The sequence below is a fragment of the Chelmon rostratus genome, chromosome 15 (genome assembly GCF_017976325.1).
Source record: "Chelmon rostratus isolate fCheRos1 chromosome 15, fCheRos1.pri, whole genome shotgun sequence".
Lineage (NCBI taxonomy): Eukaryota > Metazoa > Chordata > Actinopteri > Chaetodontiformes > Chaetodontidae > Chelmon > Chelmon rostratus.
Genome location: NC_055672.1, coordinates 15,013,137 through 15,039,873, shown reverse-complemented (window position 1 = coordinate 15,039,873; position 26,737 = coordinate 15,013,137). Strand labels below are relative to the sequence as shown.

The window sequence follows — 26,737 nt, the reverse complement described above, 5'->3', positions numbered from 1 at the left end:
TAAACAACTTTGTATCACCACAGGAGAATATACACATTGATTCGGATTCCACCTATAGATTCATGTAATACAGCATGCACTGGCTTAAATCCACAACATGAAGTGCAACATCAATCACTAGAAGAAAAAAAAAAAAAAACACCATGAGGAGTATTAAAACCAGTTCTGTTGTACTGCATTGGAAACTACAATCTGTGCAAAATCACACTGATGACAGGCATCAGTCGATGTGACAAAGACATGCGTGAAATTCAAGTATTTCTGACAGACATCATAAACATATGCTCAATCTCTTGATATATAACAGAAATGTTGTATTCTATTAACAGACCCTGAGTGAACTCACCATATGGTCCCAAGCAATGCAATATCCATAAGGATACTGTTCTGCTGGTGCAGCATTAACCTTCAATGTAGGAAAGGCTGTGCATAATTTCTCTTTATGCTATGCTTTGAGCTACAGAAACAGCCACAAGGCCTTCTGGTAGACAGGTGTACAGTAAATATATACTGATGCAATAACAATAATGTATTTAATATTAATATTAAATTTGGTCCATCCAAGGAAAACAACATCAACATGTCAACAGTTTACAGGAACAATCACTGAATTCTTGATATAAAACTTCCCAGCATCAGAGTTACATCGTAACAAGGCAGCAACCCAACGTATTTAAGCTCTTACAATCCAAATTTGCTTTTTTAAGCCTATGAGAAAGAGATGCTATACTGAAGCCCATCCCCAGGCAAGGGCCGTAGAGTGTGATTTGGCAGCAATTTGGTGTCCAACAAGGGCCGGGAGATGGAGTGTCTAATGCCAGAAGCCACACATGAAAGGAACTTCTCCGCATGCAACTGAGATGAGAAGCTGCTCTGGCAACCTCTACAATACTTGTCATAACCTTTTATTAGCAAAACCCCCATCTCACCTGTTTGTATAACGCTGGAGGAAGAAAAAAATCGACATGAATGGCTGGCGGGGCACATGCCATTCATGCATGAGTAAAGAATAAATTGTTGAATCCCGTATGTAAAATACCACTGGGGCTTGAAGAACCATCTGCTGAAAGCTATCTGTCAGTGAAATCTTTCTGTGGCATCAGTAGCATGGAGAGAATGAGGGCGGACAACTGTTGGTATACGGACAGAGTGTAGCCAAGGGGGATGAGGGGAAGGGGGGAAGGGGGTAGGGAGCTGAAAAGGCCAACTGATGTTGAGCTGCGCAACAAAATCCCAACCTGCGTCAAAGCTGGGCATTCCTGGCCTTGCAGACCATCCTCTCGCATGTCTGTGGCTGTATCATAGAGAAGTTAATAGGGCCCTGTCCGATGTCTGGCATGCTTTCATCTGCTGCTGTTGTCCTTTCCCAGAATACACCTCTGTGAGGATGTAGTTACATGCAGAGACACCTGTCAGGCCAACAGAGGGGCAGGATGTGCCTCTGGTCGCCTTCGTGTCATCTGTGACCGGGCTCCTGGCCCTGGAACAGCCTTTGGTACACAGAAAGACCTGGGAAGCAACAGATGAAAGCAACATTAATAAAAAGAGTTGGAAGGGCAGCTTCAAAAGAGTACACTAAAACCCTCCTGGTGAATGTTTTGTTGATCTTTTTAATCATTCATGGTCACAGTGGTTCCCAGCGGATCCTCTCAGTCACCTCAGTGCTCCGCCTTTTGTCCGGCTGTCCCCCTCATCCTCAGCCCACTAACTCCTCGACCTATCGTCTGGCACGCGGCCAGCCATCCGGCAGAAAAGGCATTCCAAGTACAGTTAGAGCTGCTGTGTTTGTGCTCCCAAACAGTATTCCCTTTCATTCCCTCTCTGCACACTCTGTTTATTTTGGTGCTCCTTTACACCGTGGGGCCTGACTGAGCTGGAGAAGGAAAACATCTCCCTGACTTCCAATCCGATGACATGACCGCTGGAAGCAGCTTTCTCCAGCTCAGCGAAAGAGAGATAAAGGGGACAATATTACACTCCAAATGACACTTCGAACTGAAAATGACAGAAGAAATGATGTCAACATTTTGTTCAATGGCAAATTAACCCCAAAGTCTAACAAGTGGAATAGATAACAGCATGAGCAGGATCTTTGCATCTGACACATCGAACACAAGGGAAAGTAAAATCATGCACTGCTGTTCTTACATACATTTGACCTTATCTGCTAGTAACTTAGCTAATGCAATACATTGTTAAAGGCAAGTGATTCACCAATAAAAAAAGGTCTTTCAGTGACTGCTTTGAATCAAACATCCAGTAACTTACACATTATATCTGGAAAGGGGATGACAGCCAATAACTACCTTCCTTTCGCAACAAGGCACCACATAGTCTTATTTTGAGAGAGCGAGGCCTTCGCCATCCGTCCTGACATGATCAGACTCCCATTAAAGAGGCACAAGTGCAGCATTCATTTCCTCCTCAAACTGAAAGCAATAAATCTCCTCAGTCACCAGCTGTGGAGCCCTGAGAACTTCAAGGGAAGCACTGTAAAACACATGTGGTCGATATAATCTAGGTTTGCAAGCTTTGATAGGTCCTCATCAAAACCCCTCCCCTCATCTCACGTCAAATGTGAACAGAGAAGAAGCAGGGAAGGAAAGGGGGGGGACGGGGTGAGTGAGCAGGAAAGGTTTTCAGAGGATAAAGGGGGAGTTGTACGAGCAAAGAGAGGAAGAGATTAAGAGAACGCACAAGAGAGAGATAAAGGGAGGGCGTGATTAATGATGGTTGACAGCTGATCATAGAGAATGCTCTCCATTTGGACCCTGCTCTAACTCCCTGTCAGAGTCAATCAGGGGAACTCAGTCATCTCACTGCAAAGGTACACTGGGCAGGCAGAAAGACCTGACGCACTCTTAAGCTCCACAAAGGCTGTGCCCCTTCTAATAACACCCTCCTCCCCCCACACTGAGTCTCTGTTCAACTCCCAGTCCCGTACATGCTTAAACCGGCCCTGCTTACTGGTTTTGGTGCTGGGATTTTTTTTTTTGGGTCAGACTTTTTTTTTTTTTAAGTCAAGAGTGAAGCATCTCCCCCACCCTTTGTGCCCTGGACAACGGAAAAAATGCATTCATGAAATTCAGAAGTTTCTCCCAACGGATCTAGTTACAGTAATTGATGAGTTTATAAGATGTTTGTTAACCTAAGCCAGCTTTCATAGTTTGGGGGGAAGAGGGAGAAAGAAAAGAAATGTTCTGGTCACACACACACACTAAGAATGAGTGTGTGGGTCTGGGTGGTGCACAGCTACTGTGTTTTTCCGACAAGCTGATCTCTGGGACGGCTCGGCTGTGACACTCACGTGATGTGGTGAACGGCATGATTCGCTCATGCCAATGTATAGTAGGTCTGTGGAAAAAGCCCTTGATCAGGCAAACATGTGTGCATCAGCGCAAACTGCTTAATATCACTGTTGCTGCAATAAGCTCAACACTTCGCTCAGGATGGAAAGAGTTGTGGAAATAGGGCAGGATGACAGGGCACACACGTGAGTGCACGCATCCACAATTGCAGTGCACTGCCCAAAATAAATTTAGCAAAGACTGAGCTACATTTTTCATCCTCTTAGTGGGATTTCTGGGGTACGACTGGACAGCCCTTTTGGCTGATGGACAGTAATTACGACTGCGTAGGAATGACCAACAGATGGGAATGTCCGAACTGTTCCCAACACTGGATCTCATTACAGAGGAAAGATGTCATCACTGTTATGCCTCTTTATCCTGCAGCAGTAATCTGACCTCTAGTCTTGGACACATACAGACAATGTGATCAAACAGCAAACTACCACACTGGAACATTTGTTTATGCCCATTCAAATCTGGCTGCTGCAACTCCACTTGGCGTTAACTCTAAAGAGGGTCAAGTCATTGTAATATAATAACTAATAAAACCTCCCCTATACGCTGAAGTGTAATTTAAGTTTGTACACTATTAATTATTATGACAATGTAGTTATCTTTTACAGTGTGCAAAATACATTTACACATCCTGCACACCACCGAGTGAGCAGGAGCTGGCTAAAAATATCCAGTGGTGTTTATCAGACATCCATGGGGAATGTCCACTATGCCTGGCTGTAATCACTGACACTGGCACAGAGAGGGCATAACTTCCCCCCGCCTCCCCAAGGACTACAGCACCAACAGGCCAAGTTACAACACGGTTATGAGCTTGTGTAGAACTGCAGCATCAGACCCACCTGTTTTACCACAGATGGCTTCGTAGACCGGATGCTGGCCACTGGACACATTGCCACTGGCTGAACTCTCTGCGGAGGTCTGCCTGTTAATCACACACAAGAGAAGTGTCAGTGAAGGCTGGGGTTGGAAACCGAAATTTGGTTCCACATTAGAACCAAATCCAAAATGCCAATTATCAGGTACCCATAAAGCAATCTGAATTTTAGTTCTTGTTTGCAGTAAACCTTTGTTACTGCAAACAAGGGCCACATATCTGCAAGGCAGGCTCCTTTGAAAACGTCAATGGTGAGTTTGAATATTTTTTAATAGTAGGGTTGATTTGGAAACTGTGCTGACTCTGTCGCATTTTGTATGGCCTCAGCTACTATTTCATGCTCTCTCTCACTGAGGTCTTGGGAGCGACAGTAGCATATTTGATCTACTGCTGATGCATTTTCTGTGCAGTCTCATTGGTTCAGTAAGTGCAGCGTAACATTCACTCTCATGTTTTTCTCGCTGGAGTGGATTTACTTCTGATTACAAATAAATTGTTTTTTTTCCTTTCATATTTTCCATTATTGTGCAGAAACATAACGCAAATATACACTTTATTGCATGTATTTACTTTGTGAATGATTCTTCAAGACTTTGAATTGACTTATTTCAATGAAACAAAAATCTTTTTGGTAAGTTTTTTTTTTTTTTTAACATATTGAAATCGAAACTGGTAATCCATAAGCACCAGAACTGATAAAATGCAAATGATAGCCAGCTGTAGTGAAGACCAAAAACATCAAGTTATAGAGTGACAAAATGTTTCTGAAAAGTGATGTTTATCTCCTCAGTCTGGGTCCAAGCCGTTATATTTAAATATGATTAAATACTTATGTGCCTGTGCATCTTCTGACGGGAGAAAAGTGGTCAATTTCAAAAATTCTCCTTGTATGAGCAGTTAGTGGAGGCTAGTGGGGGTTAAGTGTTTGCTGAGTGCCGTCATGAGCTATTCAAACAAGAAGAGGGCAAATTCCTGCTCCTTGTCCCGGGTGATGGGATTTTCACATTGGCAACATAATTGTGGTGATCACCGACTATGTGGTCCTGCAGGCAACGGCTGCAGACAGAAAAGTCTTTCTTAAAGGGTGAATAGCAACTACTTCACATGTTCATCTAACAGGGCTTCATACAGAAGTTTGGAGATTATAGACAAGAAATCACACAGCCTTTTTCACATAATCAGACAGAAAATACAGTAAAGCATTATAAGAGCTGGTGAGGCATAGAGCAGGAGTAGACACGTCTGTAACCTTATACATTAAATCTGTTAAGCATTTTTTAGGGGGAACAATAAATAAAGCTTAGCTGGCATTAACCTCTCGCCCCATAACAGCAGCGTGCCAAAGGAGCATTAACGAGGTAATGAGGGTACACACTGCCTCCTTGTAAGGGGCTGCACAGTTGTTCTTTCATACCATTACACAACCACAAATAGAACTGGCCCACTTTAAGCGTGGCATACCTCGACAGGAAGCGACTCCTTTCATATTGAAAGGGGGAGGGAAAAAAAACTTGACCTCTGGGTTCTTCACATCACTTTCTTTGTCAACAGTCTCTTACTCTGTCACTCCAAAAGTCAGGCTGCAGCCAGAAACACTGTAGGTGAGAACAAAATCCGAACTCGCAGTATGTCCAGGTGACATATAAGACAAAAGTTGAAAATTTCACACTACTCACAGAGAGCTTAAGCCCTTATGTAAACATAGCTGATATGCAGTTTTAGTTTTTGGTCCATTCAGGTAACTAGTATGTCTTAATGTTATTCAGACTGACCATAGGGGATAAAGTCTAACCATAAACACACGTTTGGCTGCTTCTGTGTGTATACAGTATCCTGTGAAAATAACTACTGTTGTGGCTGATTAATAGGGAGTGAAAGCAGCAGCGAGGCTGACATTAATGGTGCTGCTGTAATTGTCACCCTATTAGTAATGCCACACGACAGCCTGGGTTTCCGTAGCTACGGCTGCGTCTAGCCAAACCTCACAAACAAAATACCAAACAGGCTCATTTATTTGTGTTACAAATTGGTCCTTTCAAAGCCTTCACTGAAGTCATACCACTTTGAGTCCTTGCAGCCCCTCGGGTTGGCAGCTGCGGTATGTTGATAGACCAGAGAGCCCTGCCCTGCTGAGTGGATACCAACACGAAGCACATTTGCTTCAAGCAAGTGTACCGCATGTTAGCTGAGCTCAAAAATCAAAGGCACAGTCACCCAGAAACCTCGCCAAGGTCTGTTCAGCTTCTTTTAATCTTCAGTTAAAACTGAATGCTGACTAGTCACTCAGTCCAATCACTGGGCACAAGTCAGCTGTTTCAGACAAAGCTGAGTGGATAGCACTGTTGTAGGATTTTGTCTTGCAGGCCTCCAAACAGAGGAAATCCTTTGGCTGCATCAACAGAAATCTTCCCTTCATTTCCTTTCCAAAACAAGACCAAAAACCAAATGTCATTCTGATAAACAGATTCAACTAAGAAATGTCAATGACCATCAGTGGTGTATTACTCATGAGAGAATGAGTCAAGGCCAGAGATGGTAAATATGTAACAAACAACAGCTTTACAGTTCAACAGCTGGCTAGAAGAAGGTGTTTAGAGGGCTGGATAACCTTGAACTGTTTGAATACACCCAGCACAGTGATTCTATTATAAGTTGGAGGAGCTTAGGCCTACACTGGGATGCATTTCAGATGTGCCTCAATAACAGAGGTATTGAGTTGCCCCTAAAATGAGCGATTGGAAATAAAGGGAAGCAACTTATTATCCCACCATTCTCTGCAAACAATCATCTCCTTTCTCCTGGACGGAGCTTACTTCTCTCTGCCATTCTTTCTTTTCCCCTCTCTTTATTCTTTCTTTTCATTGTTTCCATCAGTGCATTTTTGGTCCTGAAGCTTCCGTTTTTCCCACACTCTCCCCTGTCACACTGGTCGACCACAAAAATGCAGGACAGAGGAGAGTGTGAGGGGGCTCTGGAATTCCACATGCAGAGGGTAAACACAGCCACTGCCAGGAAGACACACACACGCAGGAGCAAACACAGCACCTACCCGGCTGCCCTAACCTATTCTACAACCCCTGCGCTGCACCACTGCCCTCTTAACTCTTCACTTGCCAGGCAGAGTTTGTCCAATCAAGTAAGATGCCTCAATGCAACACGTCAGCAGAGCACGAGCTACATGCTACTCTCAGACTCTCCTGTTTAGAGCGTCAGCAGAGGGCAAAGTTGCAATGAATGAATGAATTCACAATAAAATGGAGAGAGCATACAGTATGGGCTTCACTCACAATAAAAACTGTGTTCTTATCCAGCTGTGTCCCTCCCTCTTACGCATCAGAGGGCTGTGACGAGCCCGTCACCACTGCAACAGTGTGCTTTAAACAAACAATCAGCCCTCATCACAAAGGCTTGCTGTTGTTGTGTAATTTGGCCAGATGTTGCAGTAATAAAGTCATAAAGTAATTGGGGGAAATAGCTGGCAGTTCAGCCCTGTTTCACTCCTTTCCTTTTATTTTCCCCTCTGTGCTCTTCAGCTTATCTCCAAACCAAACAGGATTTAAACGGCGCTCAGAGCCCGGGCCCTTCCACTGAACCACGTTCTGTTTACGGTTCAGGCAGAAATCAGGCCTGTGATGAGGTTGTTTACTGAGCAGGCAGATACACCCTGGGGCCAAAAGACTGGGTGCACTTCACTACGCACATATTCTAACCCTCATTAGCATTAGCCATGTCCTCTTGAACTCACCGACCCCATGCACTCTATCTGGATCCACAAGCAGAGGCCAATCAACGCCACTGAATTTTAGTAGCATCAGAAAGAAATAAGAAAGAGTGAATGCGTTCAGATGCAAAGCTGGTCTTACTTGATGAGGCGCTTTTTTGCAGTTTTTCTGATCTGTCCTTCTCTGGCACTGCTGGGTGGCTTTGGTGCAAGAAGAGGACTAACACAGGTCTGGACGTGGCTGAGGCCATGAATGTGATTGGACCGAACATGAAAGCTGGGTGGGGGACAGATGGATGAGTTTGTGGGAGCCTGGGCATGTGGAGAACTCGTCTGGTCTGACAGTTGAGCCTAAGAAACAAGAAAGACATGCTGTCATTTAAGGTCAGTAACACTGAGACAATCAAACCACCTCAGACACTTTTATCAACTTAGTCGGAACTTTGATTGTAGTTTAACCTTGATGAACAAGCAGTATAAAGCTCTCATTCCTGTAAGAGCCATTAATAATCCTGTTATCACACTCGATCCAAGAACATATGTATGTGCTGAACCTATGTGATATCCACTGTCTACAACAACAGCAGCACAGCTACAAGCAGGTATTCTAACAAGTGTCTGATGTAAGAAAAGACAATGCACAGCCATCTGCAACCACATTTAGAATGGGTTCATCATGGGAAAAAAATGTGGTCTCTGGTCATTTAGGTGAAATATCAAAGTGCTTGACATGAATTAGAGCAGATATTAATGAAATGCCATCCAGTACCAAAACAAGCTGAACATTTTTTTTGCAGTTGGCTGCACCGAGAAGCAAATTCTTCACATTATTTATTTGTTTGTACAAGATGTCTTCAAAGGCTTGGGATGGGGGAAAATACAGTTTTCTTTCTGACATTTTTAGAGCCACATTTCACTCTGTCCTTGCAGTGCTGGGGAATACTTTGCATTCCTTCCACATCTCATGCCCGTGCTATTTTCTCTGCAGCTTTATATGGCTATCTAACGAGCTAATGGTTTTCCAGCTTCACAGTGCAGCCGTTCAAAGGGCCGGCTGTGTGACAGGGAATATCTGATGTAATTTGTGTGTTGATAAATGAGAAGCTGAGTTTCCAGGTTGCAAGGCCTATGGCCACAATTCAGTTTGAGCGGGACCAGGAAGGGCACCTTTCTTTGGCTGCCAGGTGGCCCGGGGCCAAGCCTGTGGAGGAGCCGCGCAGTCTGCACCCAGTAACTGGAACGTGGACCAGAGTGCCGGAACAGCCCCCTGTCTTATTCTCTCTCACAGAAGTACACACTCATACGCACATGTGTACATGAGCACTCACACTGAATGAAGCACTTCCTTTTGTGTCTTTAGTTAATCCAAAATGATCAATAACGCTCCCAACAGGCCTGAAAAGCTGGCTAGGTGTGTTCAGGGAGCGCAGCAGTGTCAAAAAAGACCAAAGCTCCTGTCTCATGCCACTACAGAGTAGTCAAGCCAAGCCACTGTCTAATTCCTGGATCAATCAATATGCCTGTGCTGCAAAGAAAGATTTAGAAAACTGTCAATGAAGTCAGCAAATGTGTGAAAGAGTAATACAAGATAGGAGAATAGAAATGGATAAGATTATCCTTTATTGATCACCTAGAGCGGAAGTTCTGGTGTTACAGCGGCACAGGGACAGACCAAAATATAGACTCAGAATGCAAAATTAGAGGCAACATATAGTACTCACAAATAGTACTTGTACTTCAACTAATATTGGAATATCAGCTCAGGCATTAAACCTCAGCTTCATTGAAGATATGTATTGCTAGGTCAGACTGGCAGAGAGACCCATGTGGGTGGAACGAATGAGGAGGGATAGCAAGGATTTCAGGGAGGGATGTCTGATTTGATGGTGAGACAACCATATCCAGAGTCAGCCTTCCTATGACCTCAGTTTGTGAGGGTTGAACAGGATGGCTCTGTTGTTCAACAAGTCCACATGCGGTCCTCAGTGCCACGAACCAGACTGTACGAGACTCTCCTGCCTCCATATGTCTGAAGTGTGACTGGACATGTCAGCACAAAACAGAAACCAGGTAATCTATGTTCAGACTATAAGATGATATGAGCAGAGGAATGGGACAGAGGAAAGGCAAGGGATCACTTTCATAAAGTGTCTTGTGTAAGACTGCTGGGCCAGGCCAAGAAAAATATCACCTCAATTGCATTAATTAAGGCGCAAACAAGATGATGACAAAACAATGACGTGAGAGCAACTGCATTAGTCAGGACGCATCGGAAAAAAGTGGGTGCATCCAATCATTCCACCCTGTTAGCTGTGACATGGTACTCTCCTGTCTCCACTTCTCTCCATCTAAAGATGGGCTCCACAAAATTGTCTGGAAAATGAAGAAATACACTCTTCCTGATTGGATCCTCTTTCAAAGCAATTGCATAGAAAGAGGATTTTTTCTCTAAACATTAAAATTATGCAGTGCGGAATGGCTGACACCTCTACCTTTCTAATCTCCCTCTAAAAACAGCCAGATCACATCTGTCTCGGCTAGTTAGACATGACTAAAAGCTTTTTTGTCGCTTCATTACTAATGCTGAGAAAGTCATATCACAAAACTTAATTTGCGCTGCAATCGGTACACAGATGGAGCTCAAATCTGATATTAACTATAAAGGTTATACTTCAAACTTATAATGGACTCAATACTGGGGCCTCTTTAGTGCCCTCATGGGCAGCATTCCTTGATTACTCACCGTCCAACATAAACCTAGCCGAGTCACTCAGCCAAACAATGTAATCTTGGGTGAGGAGTCATGTTTGGCTCTCCAGGAATGAGCTTCTGTTGAGGAAGATATTCCTACCAAACACCATTTTGTTAAGTGGTTTGGAAAGAGAGTCTCAGAATAGCTTTGTAAATGCTAACATGAAAGCTTTGCCCTTGATGTGGGTGTATTTTGTACTATTTTGGACAGCACTGTGTGGAATATTCTGTACAGACACAAATATGAGGGTTTTCCTGAGTTATAACTCAGTAGTTCTACACGTTGTCAGTTTTCATCCATGTGGCGTCGATGTTAAAGTAAGACATCAGACGAACACAAAAGTGGCTGAATAACACATTTCTCTTAACTCTTTTCCTAAATCCTAACAGAACAAAAGGTCTGAGAGTTTTAAAGGAACAAACCATGAGGAATTCAAACAGCATCAACAACAAATCCCAGTTACATGACACAGCTGAGATTCACAATAATGAACGTGGTCATGAAGGTATCATATTTATAATGAAATAAAGGGAGGAAACAAACCAACATCTCTCCTATACCTGATGTCTGCAATGGCTCTGGTCCAGAAACTGTCGAGACTGAAGCCTTTGCTGTTGCAGTTTCTGGATAGCAAACTGGAGCTGGTAGCTTCCTTGTGTCGGCTGGTAGTGCTGCTGGGGGATCACCCCAGTCACCAAGCTGTAGGCGCTCTGCATCTGCCCGTCCCAAACACCCTCCTCATCCTTCAGTGGCCTGTGGCTTGGAGATCAGAAATGAAGTCAGTGAAAAGTAGGGAGAGTTACAATCAACAAAAACACATGCATACTTTCTCCTCTGAACCATGCAAACTGTGTTGATTTGTAGCTTATACCATCTGTGTACATCTGTCAGCTCAGTGTTTTTTTTATTTGCACTCTAAGAGAAACTGAATCCCTATGAAGGTTTCCCCTAATGTTGGAGAACTCCCCCTGAGAAAAAAAAACATTCTTTACATAATAATTTCTGGGAATTTTGGGAAATATGCTCATTTGCTGTCTTTCTGAGAGTTAGATGAGAGAATTAATACCACTTGAACATCTGTCTGTTTAATATGAAGCTAACGCCAGCTGCTAGTAAGCTTCAGTGAGCATAAAGACTGGAAACAGGGAAAAAGCTAGCATGGCTTCTGGTAGGTAGATTTTTGTTACCTTTGGACGGAGCCACATAAGCTGTTTCCTCTTGTTTCCAGTATTTAAGATAAGCTAACTGGTAGCTGTCTGTAGCTTAATTTTGAGACGTTTTCATCTAATTTTTGGAAAGAAAGCGAATAAGCTTTCCCAAAAGTTTAAACTATTCCTTTAAATTTGTGTGAAGCTGAGATGTGACAGTCTAACTACATGTAGCCCAAAAACATTCTTTGTTACTCTTGATCTACTGGTAGTTCAAAGGTGGAGTGAGCGATTCTTGAGATTTGAACTCAATAGTCAAACAAATAGACCCTCCCTTCAGTGCTCTGTCATTAGCAACGCCCTCCAAATTCTTGGATATATATTGCCAAGGCAAGGACACTAATAACTGTAATAATAGCTGACCAAAAGAAAAATATGGCGGAACCAAGAGCGTCTGCTGCCTGGGGGTTAGTTGGGCTCAATAAGTAACGTTACACACGCAAAGACATGTAATTCCAAATGAATGAATGCTGTAGCAAGTAAAATATTTGTACACCAAGTTGGCAAGGTAATATCACCAATGTTATTTACGTTTTATTACTATCAAGGTGTATCTCCGCTCCTTGTGGGTGAGGTGGTGGAAGAGGGAGAACAGCTGGTAGAAGCAGAGGTCAGAGTGAAACTGGTTCCACTGTTGCTGATTGGCTGGAAAAGTGCTCGGTCCAAGCTCATTTGTTTGCTTCCCAATTTGAAGTCAGGGCTGTGCACGAACACCAGATTTTTTTAGCACACACAGAGTGTGCAAGCGGATATTTGTGTACTTTGACAAAAAGTGTTGTGGTCAACTGATATTGGTTTTTCAATAGTTGATTGAATTTAATAATAATAAGAAATGAGACACAAATACTGAAATTAAATTAACATTTATTTAAAACTAATGTTATTGTCTGCATTGTCTCTGTTGCTTAAGTAGATCTGGACTCTGTCTGCGGTGCACTTAATTGAACTTAAAAAAGTATCAACTAAATGAATGTCCACAGGTAATCAAAAAATTGAACTCAGTAAAAAAAAAAAAACTACTTATGAATGACAAATCAATCATTTTAATAATTTAAATATTTTTTGTGCACTGTGTTTGTGCACAGTACATTTGGTGAATAAGATATTATGACTTGTTTAGGACTTGGGACTTGACCCAGGACTTGAGTGCAAAGACTTGAGACTTACTTGTGACTTGCCAAACAATGACTTGGTCCCACCCCTGGTAAGTGATGTCAAATATCAGTGAGATTTGTATTTACTCTCCTTAAATCCCACTCTGAAATTAAACTTCTACTAATTTACCCATCTTAATAGCCAATAATTACCTGGAACATTGCAAGATAGTGCAAGCTTCAGTGGCTCAATAGTGAAACATGGTATCTGCTATCATCTTTTCCTTGTCAGCTATTTTATGGCATGGCATGGCAGAGTTGTCGCCACAGTACCTAATCGACTCCTCAACACCGCCAGAAAAAGTAAAAAAATACAGCTTACAGCGTCCCAGTCTGCGCTCACATAAGCCTCAAGTCAAAGTGTACAAATCAGAGTCAAAGTAAAGGGCACGCCTGTGGCAAACACAGGCTGAACTGAAAACCTTTCCTCTTTGCCTCAGTGCTCCCTGAGCTTCACGTTCCATCCACATCACAGAGCCACAACCTGGAAAGCAAACCTTTTGACGAGCTCCACGAGTTTGTAACTGGATTATCTGTCATTAGAACTAAGCCTGTTTCAGCCTCTTTTTTTTTTCTTTTTGGCCCCTGCTAAAGCAATGAGGTGACCAGCCTCCCCTTCAGACACGCTTAAATTGAGTCTATGTGGAGTCTGGTGTGCTGCTGTATACGTACCACCTCAGCCAAAAATAATGCCATAAAGAGCACAATTGGGAGCTGCAAGGAAAAATACGAAAGAGAAAAAAATAGATAGATACAAGTACAGCTGAAGAAATTGGATCCCCGGGGGTCATAAGGACAAAAAGTTCTTGGAAATTCCTCCCATTATGTGCAATAACATTTGTCCATTGGTCTAGAATATAAGAAAACACTGTAGACTTAAAATCACAATAGCTGCTATATTTTTAGAACCAACTATGATAAGCTCTAAAATTAGAATTCAATTAATCTTGAACAACAATACACACTGTGGGATAATAATCTTGTGTCGCTCAAGTGGAAAAAAAAAATCCTGTCCTGGGTGGCCAAACAAAGACACAAGGGAGCTTAAACTCCTGTGAACATGTTATCCGCCCATGCGTTTCTCACTTCACATAATGGCACATATATATTGCAAAAACAACTGGCGTGACCACGGGCCAGTTCAATTTTTTTAGCTTTTGGAAACAAAGGCTTGTCTGTGAACCTTGCAGGGCCAGAGATTCTACAACGCCAGGAGACAAAACAAGAGCTCGTTCTTTGTTTACAGCAGTCATTTCCTTTAGCTTGGCTGCTGTTTGCACACTGGACCAAAGGGACCTTCAGTGCTACCATTTTATTAGCATATGCTCTAAAACAGACTGTTTCTCCGGTCAAGAGCATGCTTCCCATGAGTACAATGTCGCAGTAGGACCCAAAGGAGAAATCTTTTCAGACAGGGCTTGTCAACACAACACCACGCAAGAAAAAATGCTCCAGATCACCGTGAATTTAAAAACAGAGTTCTTAGTACAACACAGTGACCAATGAAATAGGGGGAAAGAACTGAGAGAGACGAACAGTTTTACATCTGAGTTTCTCATCACGAGTGCAGCACATGTGTGGAGCTCCAACTATCTGGGACTTCCCTTCCTGTCGGACTTCTGCTCGTTGGTGTCAGCTTACTCCCTGCTGTGCTCCCCGTCCTTTAATATGCTGATATGACTTACTGTAGAACAACACAGCAGTGCAAGCTGAGCACATGTGCGGCATCAATCTAACTCAGCGTGAATGTGGGAAAATGGACAGTCTGAGATGACATCATGCCACAGTATCTCGAAGCCCTGCCTGGTCAGTGTAAACATCAGCCGCCTCTAGCGTGAGAGGGTATTTCCAGCCATTACTCAGTTGTTTGTTTACCTCGTTTTATTGCAACAACATGACACTCAATAGAACCGTCCTTAGAATACAAAAAATGACTAGTATCTAGGGATTTGGTGTGGGAGCAGTCTAGACAGGGATGCTGATGCTTTAGTTAGTGCAGTGATGAGCAATACAGGAACCTGGAACTACCAGAGATCTGTTCCAAGAAACAGCTTTACTGAGTTATCTGGATAACTTTGCAGAGTAAAACCCAGAATGTACTGATATCTGGATTATGGAATGATGTTAAATGAAAGAAAAATTACAACAGATGAGTGAGCTCCATAAGAAATAATGCTGATAAGAAATATGTGCACTGTCAATCACAATGGAGGTAAGTGAGTACAGGGATGGTAACAAACATTTTAGTAAATAAGCAACCTTAATATTGTGTAACTGGCCATGAGCCCAGAGCTGGTTACACCAGCTACGAGTCAGTTCTTAGCCTAGTTACACAAGGGTTTACTGAGTGGAGAATTCAACATCATTAAACTAGTTATTAATGTACATAGAGACTGGCTGATACTATTTTCACTCCTAACTGCCAGGCGCATCTGTTGCATAGCTGACCGAACCAACCGACAAAACGAGCTTGCCGATAAGATCCGTTTAGATTGAAGAGTAAAAGAGCAAATATGGAATAAATCCAACACAACTGACCAGAGAGTGACTGAAATGCTGCTAAATAATGATGTAAGCTGAAAAGACTCTACATTTAATTGAAATGTGTTAACTCTAGATATATGCATATATAAATAAAACTATGCAACAAGCAGTTGCTACATGTTACAGCAGTGAGTTCCTATTTAGGTCATTGATTGCTTTTGACTGTATTGTACTACAGATTCAGATTGGTGCAGCTTGATTTAGTAAATCACTTTAAATCATTTTAAAACTTGTTATGAAGAAGTTCCTTTTTAGAAAAACGTATCAATGGCTGGTGCAACTCAGCCCCGATCTATGATAACCTGAATGTCACCAACGGTATGTTACAAACTAATACTACACACTTTGGGATGCATACTGCCATAAAGGTGTGTGTATCTGCTGAATAACCTAAATCCACTCACTGGAATTTTACTCGTTCTTACCTTAAGGGTTCTCTTTCCTATTACAACATCTGGCTGCAATCAATGTGAATAAAAACTTTGTTTCTTTTAAATTCAAAGGAAGAGAGACATCAAACCAATTTTGTGGCGACCTTGTCCCCCATCACAGAAGTTTTACATTCTCACCAGAGTTTTTCTGATTAGCTAGGTTGTTGGTTCAGCAAATGGCCTGTCATAAAATCCTTTGGAATGGTATGTCCTTACAAAATTCGACCAAGTCAAACATCAATCTACCAAAGTATTGAACAGATCTAAAAATACCCTGCATAAACAGGATTGTGGTATTTCTCAGTTCTAGCCGAGATGAAGAGACCGTAACACTGCAGAGATAATAGTTTCCGGTCATTTGTATGTACAGAGAGAAGAAAATGGGGAGGCAATTTTTGTGGCCGGGGTGCTAACGCAGCCTGAGACACGTTAACGAGTGTTCACATGACTAATACGAGACAGACTTGGAGCTCCATCACAAACTCAAACCACAACTGTAGAAGCAAACCAAATTACTCAAAACTAAGATAAATCAGCTAAAAATAAGATGCTACTTTGTGAAGTTACCAAAATGATTACATTTTCAAATTAGTCAACTTGTCTGCCTGAAAAACAACCAAACACAACAAACCCGTTGTTGTTTTTGAGGCTGAGTGTAGTCTGAGGGTCTGACTGCCTGTTGTCTGAGTGTTTTAAACTGCGCACATCATTTCAGATGTACGCTGAATGGAAATCATCATAAACGTATCAGGAGGTCCAAGACAGGAAATGATCCCCCACGTTAACCGTGGGCGAACGAAGACACGCAGTGGTGTGAGGCAGCAGCTCTCAGAGTGCTGATGCAGCATACCTGGTAGATCCTGGCAGCGGCACTTCAAAGAGCTGTGCTACTCTTTGAAACCCATCATACTTCACCCCTGTGGTTGCTTAAAGAGCCAGTGTGCTTAACAGTTTCAGTATGTTTGGCACAAACCATCAGCCGGAGTGTATGGGGGAGGAAGGGGGGGGGATTCAGGAAATTCTGTGTTATAAGAAACAGCGCTAAGGTGAAATCAAGGCAATTTATCCTAATATCTTATTAAAGACATTTCACTGCAATAAGGGGTGACCGCCAAACCAAAGGGCTGGGAGTACTGGTGTACAAGAGAGCTTTTTGTACTGCACGCCAGTGACAAATGGGAAGATAAAGGGAGCTATGTATTTTCTGGAGAGATTTGGAATAAGCTTTCTAACAAAGGCCACTGTATATCCCTCTGTCTTTGAAGTTGAAATGTGAAGCTGTACTTTTTTGGGATGAATTAAATCCCTACAGAAGATATGGAAAGGCAAAAATATATACAGGGAATCACTAAAATCAGGGAAGAAATGTATGATCCATCAAAGCACTAGAGCTCTAAACTTGAATGGGAGTTCAAAAGTTGACTTCTTCTTCCTTGGTGTCATATATAAAAGCTACATGAGGCTTTCTGTAAAATTATAAATTCTACTAAATCTCTCTTCTTGGTTTGTGGAAATAAAAACCTTTTTAAAAAGAGAAAAAGCCAGACATTCCTGGAATTCCCTGACAGCTCGATACATGAGGAAGGGCTGGACTGGAAAAACAAAGTCCAAGATCAAGGCTAAGCTGTCTGCGACATTGTCACTCACATATCAAGGCAAAAATAAAAGAGGAGTGGTCATAGATGTTTTTTCCTCAATGAATTACACCTTCAACAGGTTTGTTATACTGGCCTGGTAGCATTGAGCATGGCCGTGTGATCATACTCTGTACTTCTGTTTCCTTCTGTCTCTTCTCAGAGCAATGTGAGAGGGGTGAGGTATGGGGGGAGGAAGGGGGGATTTCAATGGTTGCAGAGGCGAGAGCCTGGAGCAGACAGACTATGTGGGTGTTGACATTGCCCCCTCACCACCGCCTACACTCCTCCAACGCAATGTTTTAAGCTGCCAGCATGCTTCACACACTCCCAGCACTCAGCAGCCAATTCCACTGTTAGTTACCTCCACAAAGCACAATTAGAAAGGGAACAAAATGCCTATTTCCAGACAACTAGCCTGCCCAGAGGACTGCTGGCACTCCGCAATCCTTTTCCAAAGACTAACAATCTTCAATCTAAAAAGTCATGAGAGACCATTAAAAAAGCCCTTAGATTCTATTGAGTGTGACCAAATAGGCTACCACAATCTAAGTGTCTACAGTAAAGACTTGTGTAAAGTTGATTACACAGAAATCCTCAGGACATTAATTTGGTTAAAGTGAATAATGCTTTATACGTGCACAAACACATCAATCTCAAGAATGAAAAAAGCAGCTTCCCGAAAGTTAAGCATTCGACTGCAGTATCTTAACTCTTTAGGCTTTATGACGGGTTGCGAAAAACAAGACCGGCTGTGAATACTAACTACAAAGTCTGTGTCAAGGTACATCAGCACAGCATCTCAAATTCAAGGCTCTCAGAGGAGAGATATGCTGTTTACCTTGGCAGTTAACCCCACTGAGACTGCAACGCACTACTCCGTCTCTACTGCCTCTGGGAAGGGCGAATAAATAGTACACGTGAGCACAATGGTGAAATTTGACTAAAAGGAGCACTGGAGCACTTACAAGGGGGCAGAGGTGTGGAGTAATAGGGAAAGAACTGTAACAGTTTCCACTGAATAAAAATATATTTAAGTCCAACTGACATCACATTCAGTCATCCTTTTGTAGTCAAAAATAGTATCAGTGTTTTTAAATGTGTTCGTCATAGCTTTTATTATTAAAGAAAAGAAAAAAGGTCTTAGGGGAAATATCAATATCAGGGACATGTCAGTGTCTGTGTTTGATTGACAGCAGCTGGAAGGCTGAGCCCCAGCCAGGGAACAAGAAACAAAGTAAACAGACTTGTTTTGTTGCTAACAAGCCATACGCAGACAGTGTGCTGTTAGCAGTGGAATTGAAGAGTAAGGAGCACGCCAACACCTAACTGGACCAAAGTTTACATGCTTTTTAACGTGCAGTGGCTGAGCAGCTAATTAGCTATTTAGCCTGCAAACTGATGTTAGCAGTACAGTTTTGTTTGTTTGGTGGCTCATTCAACAAGGTGCAGGACAAGATGTGTTCATGTCTGTAAGTTAGATAAGATGGAGACTTTAGCAGATTTTACTCGTTTACTTGTTGCAGAAATATGACAGTGATTCACTGGGGTTTAGCGCAATAAAAATGAATGAATGAATAAATGTGTAAATGATAGTGCAGACTACTTTTTGAGGAAGAAACTATTCAGTGAGGATCAGTCACATCATGTTCAACACCCAGTCGGCTTGATAAAGGCAGCATCAGCACCAGTACCAATCCTTGATGACAACTGCAGAAAAGGGTTTTTTGAAATGGCATTTTCACCCACACTTATGTATTATAGTTTTGTTTGGATCAGATCAAAATATTCCCTGCATATGCGGCATGTCTTTGGACTCACCTTGTGCTGCTACATAGATCCGTCCCAGAGTGGACAGCTTTCACTGGCCCTTGGGTCATAGCAGCGTTATGCCGTACCTTCGGGTTCAGTGTAAGGCTCTCTCTACTCAGCATTCTGTTGGCCAGGTTCATGTCGGTCAACTGTGGGCAGAGGAGAAAACTTCAACAGATGATTCAACTCAAACTCAATAGTTAAGTCACTTCAGCAACACATCATCTCAATACTAGTCATCCCAACGTCTTAAGCAATGAATAAGCACTTCTGTTCCTCCCTACATCGACCACCTCATTCTCATGTATCTGGGGGCTATGTGAAATGTACACACAGCACATGGCAGAGCTAGTCTCCACTCAGCAATAAATCCAGGTGGTCCCCTCCCCCCTTCTCCTCCATCTCTAGCAGAATCAGCTATCATGACTGGACAGCTCAAATCTGTTTACAACCACATCAGGACTACTGTAGCAACTGCACCTCAGTCCTGCTCTGCACTGCCCTGGAAATTCTGTTCAGTGAAATCTAATGGGAGAATTACTTATACTGCTGTGGCATTTTATTTACTTTATTTCCTCCTGTGCACTAAATGTCCAATGGGAAAATTGTAATGCTGCCAAGCCTTGTACAGCGTGAAAAATGTGTCAGCATGGTTTTACACAGCTCTAAGTCAGTTATTCAGGTTTACTGCTTATATTCATACAAACTGATCTAATCTGAGGAAAGACAACACACATGTGAGTGCCAGCATTGCTGGGCTTTTGGATGAAGTGTCATTGATTGTGTCAAGAGATCAACATTTTGTATTCACAAAAGTATTCACCATCATATCTGTGCAATGCAGTGCAGAAGTATATTCACTTTATTGTGACCATGCCAAGCTTAACTCAATTTGAGGTTCTGTATTTGTATACATGTGGCCTCGCCTGAGAGTAAGTAATTACTTAAACCTTAGAGGTCAACTAGTGCAACAGGGTGTTGTTCATGTATACAAAGTTCTCCATTTAGCTCAGCGAGTGATTTAATGACTTCAGATCTGGAAAAATAACACACACGCAAAATTTACTCTGAGCCTTTAAGTGCAAAACACTGGACTATTTTACTCTGCTGCCAAGCCCAGGATTAACTATTCAAAGGGTATACAGCAAACACCTTTCAGATAGACAGAATAATGTATAGTCACAATCTGCAGTCTGTGTGGTCTGGTGCCATCACAAAAAAAAAAAAAAAAAACTTTGACAGAAAAAAATCCAGTGAGGTAGAGGAGGAGTAGGGGGAGGGAGGAAAGGTTGACGGGCTCCCCACGCAGAATGACAAACCTGTGGGGAATATAGGAGAAGTTGGTGATGGAGCCAGCGGAGCTGCCGCTCCCCTGCTCAGTACCAATTTGCCACATTCCTCCATTTATAAGCATCAATTACCACAAAAAAGTGGCTGCTTGTTAAGTATCAACAGAAATCACTCCCCCATGGTGCATCTGATAATGAGACCTCACACAGAGCTGAGGCTTGATGCGGCTCACCACTGTTTAGGCCAGCCAGCTTCAAACCCCAGTTCCAGACCCACCCCCACACCAACCCCAGCCCACAGACTGCAGGCGAGCTGAGGGCAGAAGGAGGAAGGTGCACGGTGCAAGGCAGCAGACCCTCCGGCTCCAACGGGTCTGCTGAATGAATGAGCAGCAAGATGCCGCCAATCAGCATGGGGTCCGAGCCAGGTTTACACATCAACAAAGAGAAATATCAGAGACCTCACAGCGAGAGACTACTGCAGAGGGGCCAGATTCTTCTTCCTTACATGAAACATTGCACAGATCAGTTTACAGTTGCTTAATAACTCAACAAAGCTTCTCCTTCGAGCACAGTGAAACTTGCTGCTCCAGGTGGGAGCAGCTGTCGGCTCAGTGAAAAACATAATGAACTCACGTGTTGTGTCAGCAGGTTGATGTGACTGGAGCTGGCATAGTGGCGAGCAACCTGCTTGTCAGCCAGCTTTTGCAGGGCTGAGATGAAGGCCTGCTGGTTAGACTGGGCTTGGGCAGACAAGGAGTTTAACTCCTTGAATGTGCCCATTGAGTTTGACTTCAGCTTACTGGAGCTGCTCCTCCTGATCACTGACATACATAATAACAAAAGAGAAAACGTTAGAACACTTGAGTGAACTTGATAAACAACGACATGTAGAACAGTGAGATTACCTTGGCCTGCAGAGGTGGGTCTAGAGAGCATCTGGCTATAGATGTGCGTGGCATTTGGGATGGAAGAGGCTGTTCCAGAGCTGGATGTCGATGAGGTAAAGGACTGAATCCTCCTGAGCACTTGGGTTGGTTTCCCAGTAGAGACTGTGTTAGAGCCAGTGGAAACAGCTGCCCACGTTGCTCTCGGGGGCTGCGTGACCACGACGGCAGAGGTGTACGCAGGAGGGTCAGAAAGAGTCTCAGAATGGCAGAAGTGAGACTTTGCCAAGGACTGCGCATAGGACGGTGGCTGAGGAGGTGGTGGCGGTGGCGGGCAATGGAGAGGCAGGGACATCGGGGCGGGAGAGCAGTGCTGCAGGTGAATATGTGTGCAGTCTAAAGTCACAGGAAAGCTGGAGCAGTGCTGGGAGGCCTGGACCTCTGGCTGAGTTTTACCAGTTCTAACCACTGCCTGTTGGTCTTCAGACAAAGCATGGACAGAAGGCTGACTCTCAGCGGCCTTGATGTCTGGGTCACTGCTGATTTTCCCTGTGGAGAGCGAGGACTCCGAGGCGCTGGAATCCTTTTTGGCCACAGGCAGAGCTGTTCAAAGGAGGAAAGAAGCCAGAGCTCCTTTATCTTCAGTTAGCCATTCCTCGGCTCTGACACACATTTGTTTTCCCCCAATGAGTGCTAAACGTTTGAAGCTGACCCCTTCTTCACCCCGGATGACTGAATCTTTTTCCCTCTACTTTTTGGGGGTTTACAAGTCTAAACAATCCCTGTTTACTGTGCTTGTATGATAAAATATGAAACATAAACCAGATCTACTGTAACTTGAATACGGGGGGGGGGGGCACAGCAGGAACTTACTTTTGGAATTCTCACAGTCGCCTGAGGCATCATGAAGGTCTCTCTGAACACTCCTGACTTTTGTTCCTAGGAAGACGGTGGCTGATTTATTTTTCTGTGTGTAGAATGTCAGTACTTCCTCCAGATCATTTTCACTGTTGAAAAAAAGGAAAAAAGGCAGAAGATAAATGTGTATATTAGATTGAGATCGCACTTCAAACAGTAGCATATATAACTGGATCAGTAAAGAGCCAAGTGCTGAAAAATGGTAGGTGGGCTTGCCAGTTCACTAACCTTGCTGCAGTGATGTACTCCTGAAACACACTGAAGTTAACACAATGCTCCTCTTTGCTATTCTCCTGTTTTTTCAACATATGTTCTGTTTCCTAGATAGGAAAGAGTAAGACAGCAGTCACACTCAAAATACACAAGTTTCCCGTCTTTGCATCATGTCTTGAAGTTGTGATTCTGTGGTACAGCCAAAGTCTGGGAATACCTTGTTGTAACAGTGGATAAACTCCCCTAGCTGGTGGGACAGGATGCGTCTGCGGTCTTGGAGTGGAAGCTGGCGACTGGGCAAGACCACCTTTATGTCTTGTTGAAGGTTACTGGCTGCTCGTCTCAGGAAGCGAATCACCAGCTCCTATGCAGTCGAACGACATTTATGAGAAATCTTTATTATCGCTGCCGTGAATCACTGATTCATTGTGCTGGGCTTAGTCAAACTGCCTGTGTGTTCTCCCCTTTCAGAGTTCAACGCCATTTAAAGCACTGAGACCACTGAATTCAATGGCTTAGAGATCGACCTCATGAGTTCACAGTGATTTTCCAAAAAGGTTTGAGGGCACTGATGATGATTATGATGTATGCCATTACAATGCAGACTTTCCAATCCAATCAACTTTTACAGAGACAATGTTTTCCTTCTATGTGGCCACAAATGAATCATACACATTTCAGCAGCCAGTGTACATAAAAGTAAGGGGAAAATTATATCAGGAAATCTGGCATATACATATCTATATATACAGTACCTACGACCCTGATTCCAAAAAAAGTTGGGAGGTTGTGTTAAACATAAATAAAAATTGATTGCAATCATTTGCAAACAAACTGTGTTTTATGAAGTGTTCCTGAACCCATGCAATAACATCCTTTCTACAATCATGTGTTCACAAAGTGGTGAACCTCGCTCCATCCTTGCTTGTGAGTGACTGAGCCTTTCGAGGATGCTCCTTTCATACCCAATCATGATACTATCACCTGTTAACAATCAACCTGTTTACCTGTGGAATGTTCCAAACAGGTGTTTTTGGAGCTTTCCACAACTTTCCCAGTCTTTCGTTGCTCCTGTCCCAACTTGTTTAAAATGTGTTGCTGAATCATATTCAGGAAAAGCAATTATGCATAAAAATCAATTAGGTTGATGAGGTAAAACATTAATATATTGTCTATGTGTCTGTTTTTAGTTACATATATATCAAAAAGGACTAGCAAATTATCACATTCTGTTTTATTTATGTTTTACACAGCATCCCAACTTTTTTGCTATTGGGGTTGTACATACAAGGGAAACAATGCCAAGGTATTCCACCCATGTCCATTTATTGGAAAAAGGAGATTCAAAAATGGCAATCACTGTACCATTTGATCGTTGTTCTTGTCTGGCCAAGCTGGGACAGTGTTGGCCCTGCTCTCTGCCAATAGTCTTTGCTGGACTCGCTGCAGGTATGAGGAAAAGGCCATCCGGGCCTGCACTTTACTGGAGAGAGAGGGGGAGATAATCAAGAACTGCACAGGTAAAGCAATGGAAAAGCAAGTGATAATACACATTATCCACTGGTCCTCTGCTAGTTGGCTTGAAGCTGGCAGTAAAGACTATTTAGTAGCACTGGAATGTGTGATACATCTGTTACAACAGATAGAACAAGCATTATCCTAATTCCATTTGCTGACATATCATCCAGGAAAAGAGAGAAAGCAATAACAGGTATGCATCACTTTCAGCCAAAAGTTGTTGAAACACAGTGCATCTTGTCCTGGACTGCTATCAAAATGATAAACTGTCTTCGTGGCCCAGGTGAACTTGGAAAGAGTACTAAAATGTTTTGGAAAAAGCTGTCAAGCACAAACAGTGATATGCTGTACTATAATTTCCCTGCTTCACACACGGTCCTGACAAGCACTGAGGAATTTCTACAAAGTCAGACTTGTTATTGTAATTCCTCCTCAAATTGTAATTTCAGCCACACTTTTAAAATCAACATCAGACGACAGTCTTTGTTGCACAGCCCGCTGCATAGTAGCATGTACAGCCCGTTGTATGTGTTTGACAGTATAAAGTATATAGCATCTTTATTTAAATTAAAACACGTAGGACAAGCGAAGATGTTTTGTACTCATCCAACTTGGAAAGCATCATGTCCATGTTAATGTTCATATTATCTCTCCACAACTTCCTTCACTGCTCACTCAGCTAGAATTAAAGCATTCATCTGCACAGAACTAACCGAGTCATGTATTTTGACCCCTGGTTTCCATGCTGTGATATTGGTACACAAGAGCAATGCTTGAAAAGTGATCAAAACATAACCTATGTAAAGAGGGGCCTCAATTTCTTCTCATCTCCTTTTGTAGGTGCATTCATATTTTTCTGTGATAAATATGGAGGGAGGGGAACACAGTGAGGCACAAGAAAATACAGTGAGCGAGGAAGATGAGAGCAGCAGCCAGCATGAGCAGCAGCCCAGACTACAGACTGACCTGAGGTCCCACCCCTGCTGAAGGATGTTGAGCAGGTCGACTCTGGGCTTGGCATTGTGCATGGCTGCCTCTGAGCTGGACAGAGCCTCGCCGTGGCAGCGCTCCAGTGGTGTGGCCACTTGTTTTCTTAGCTCTGCTACCAAAGCACTGTGTGAGACTGGCTCGAGAACTTGCTTCGCCTCCTCTCTTTCCTCCTGAGCGCACTCCTCTCCTTCCTGACTGCTGCTCGCAGTCGGGGAGGCCTTGGATTCCTTCCCTGAGGTATGCAGCATTGCAACGAAAGACAAATGTCAGTTGCATCACTGGCATTTTGGATAAAATACACACATACACTCGAAATAGGGTTTTTATTGTTGCTGCAATGAAATGAACTCATTCAGAGTCATATTTGGCCAACCTTACCGTGACACAGGGGAGTTATTTATTGGAAACAAAAGTGCATTAGTGTGTGATGTTGTCCCACTTAGCTACACTCTCCTCAGTTTTAGGGGAAAAAAAAGCTGTTTCCTGAATTGAGGCAGAACACATCAGGCATACCCGATTTCTTCCTCCCTGCAGCAGAGCGATGAGTCAGGTGGCGCTGTCTCCTCTTACGTGCCTCCAGAGACAGCAGCTTCCTCTCATACTGGACCAAGTGACAGCTGTGGACGGCGTCCACCTGCAGCTGCACATTCCCGTTCACATTCCTAAGAGACAGAACAAGACATGTCAACACAAGCGTAATAACAACAACCATCGTGATTTATATGTGTATCATCAACAATTACAAAGCAATAGTTATAAATTTTGTCTCCAACTGAAGCCAGTTCTGAGAAAGATTAGTGTGGTGGAGGAGCATGTCCAGACGTTGACATGAGAGACAGTGACGGTCCAAAGAAGAGAGGATGAATGGCAAACAATAACAGCAACAGAGGTCTTGCAGCAACAACCGTTCCCCTAATCTGGCTACCTTACGAATATGGAAAAATCATAGATGGGCTTAGTTGGGGGCCAAATCTCCAGACAATATTGTGCAATAGTCAAAACTGTGGTTAAAACTTGAAAGCTCGTACTGATTCAAATAACATAAATGCACGTTGTATTACAATAACAAAAATGTGGTTCAACAAACAGGCACAGTTCATCTTTAACCGTCTTTTCACTCCTGCCACACAGACATTGCACGTGTGCTGGAAAAGTTGACATTGCAACATCTTTTTCAGCTGTTCCTCTCACCTATCCAATCAAAAGACCAAACAAACGCCACGTGAGAATCTAACCGTTTCCACAAACTGATGGAGAGATTTATTCCCCAAGCTCAACCACAATGGAAATGCTTACCTTCCATGGAAAAGTCTGTTTGCCAGCATGTAGTTCATTGATGTCTTGGACTCCAGATATCCACTGAGAGAAGAAGATAATAAGCAAATTACAATAATCATAAAGGCAGGAGCCCCCAATGAGTCTCG

At 43.0% G+C, this 26,737-nt stretch overlaps 1 protein-coding gene across 1 annotated transcript in view; it reads right to left on the bottom strand.

Moving 5' to 3' along the window:
- Window positions 1-153: 153 nt before the first annotated feature.
- ttll5 (tubulin tyrosine ligase-like family, member 5) overlaps window positions 154-26,737 on the bottom strand; it is a 45,931-nt gene continuing 19,347 nt past the window's right edge. The window contains exons 18-31 of the mRNA XM_041953479.1: window positions 26,610-26,672; window positions 25,827-25,975; window positions 25,290-25,545; window positions 24,171-24,288; window positions 23,023-23,169; window positions 22,821-22,912; window positions 22,548-22,681; window positions 21,696-22,277; window positions 21,424-21,611; window positions 19,508-19,647; window positions 11,276-11,474; window positions 8,106-8,314; window positions 4,208-4,290; window positions 154-1,509 (exon numbers count right to left, since the gene is read on the bottom strand). Of these exons, the coding sequence (XP_041809413.1) occupies window positions 1,457-1,509; window positions 4,208-4,290; window positions 8,106-8,314; window positions 11,276-11,474; window positions 19,508-19,647; window positions 21,424-21,611; window positions 21,696-22,277; window positions 22,548-22,681; window positions 22,821-22,912; window positions 23,023-23,169; window positions 24,171-24,288; window positions 25,290-25,545; window positions 25,827-25,975; window positions 26,610-26,672 (2,413 nt within the window). The 3' untranslated portion in view covers window positions 154-1,456. The remainder of the gene's footprint in view (window positions 1,510-4,207; window positions 4,291-8,105; window positions 8,315-11,275; window positions 11,475-19,507; window positions 19,648-21,423; window positions 21,612-21,695; window positions 22,278-22,547; window positions 22,682-22,820; window positions 22,913-23,022; window positions 23,170-24,170; window positions 24,289-25,289; window positions 25,546-25,826; window positions 25,976-26,609; window positions 26,673-26,737) is intronic.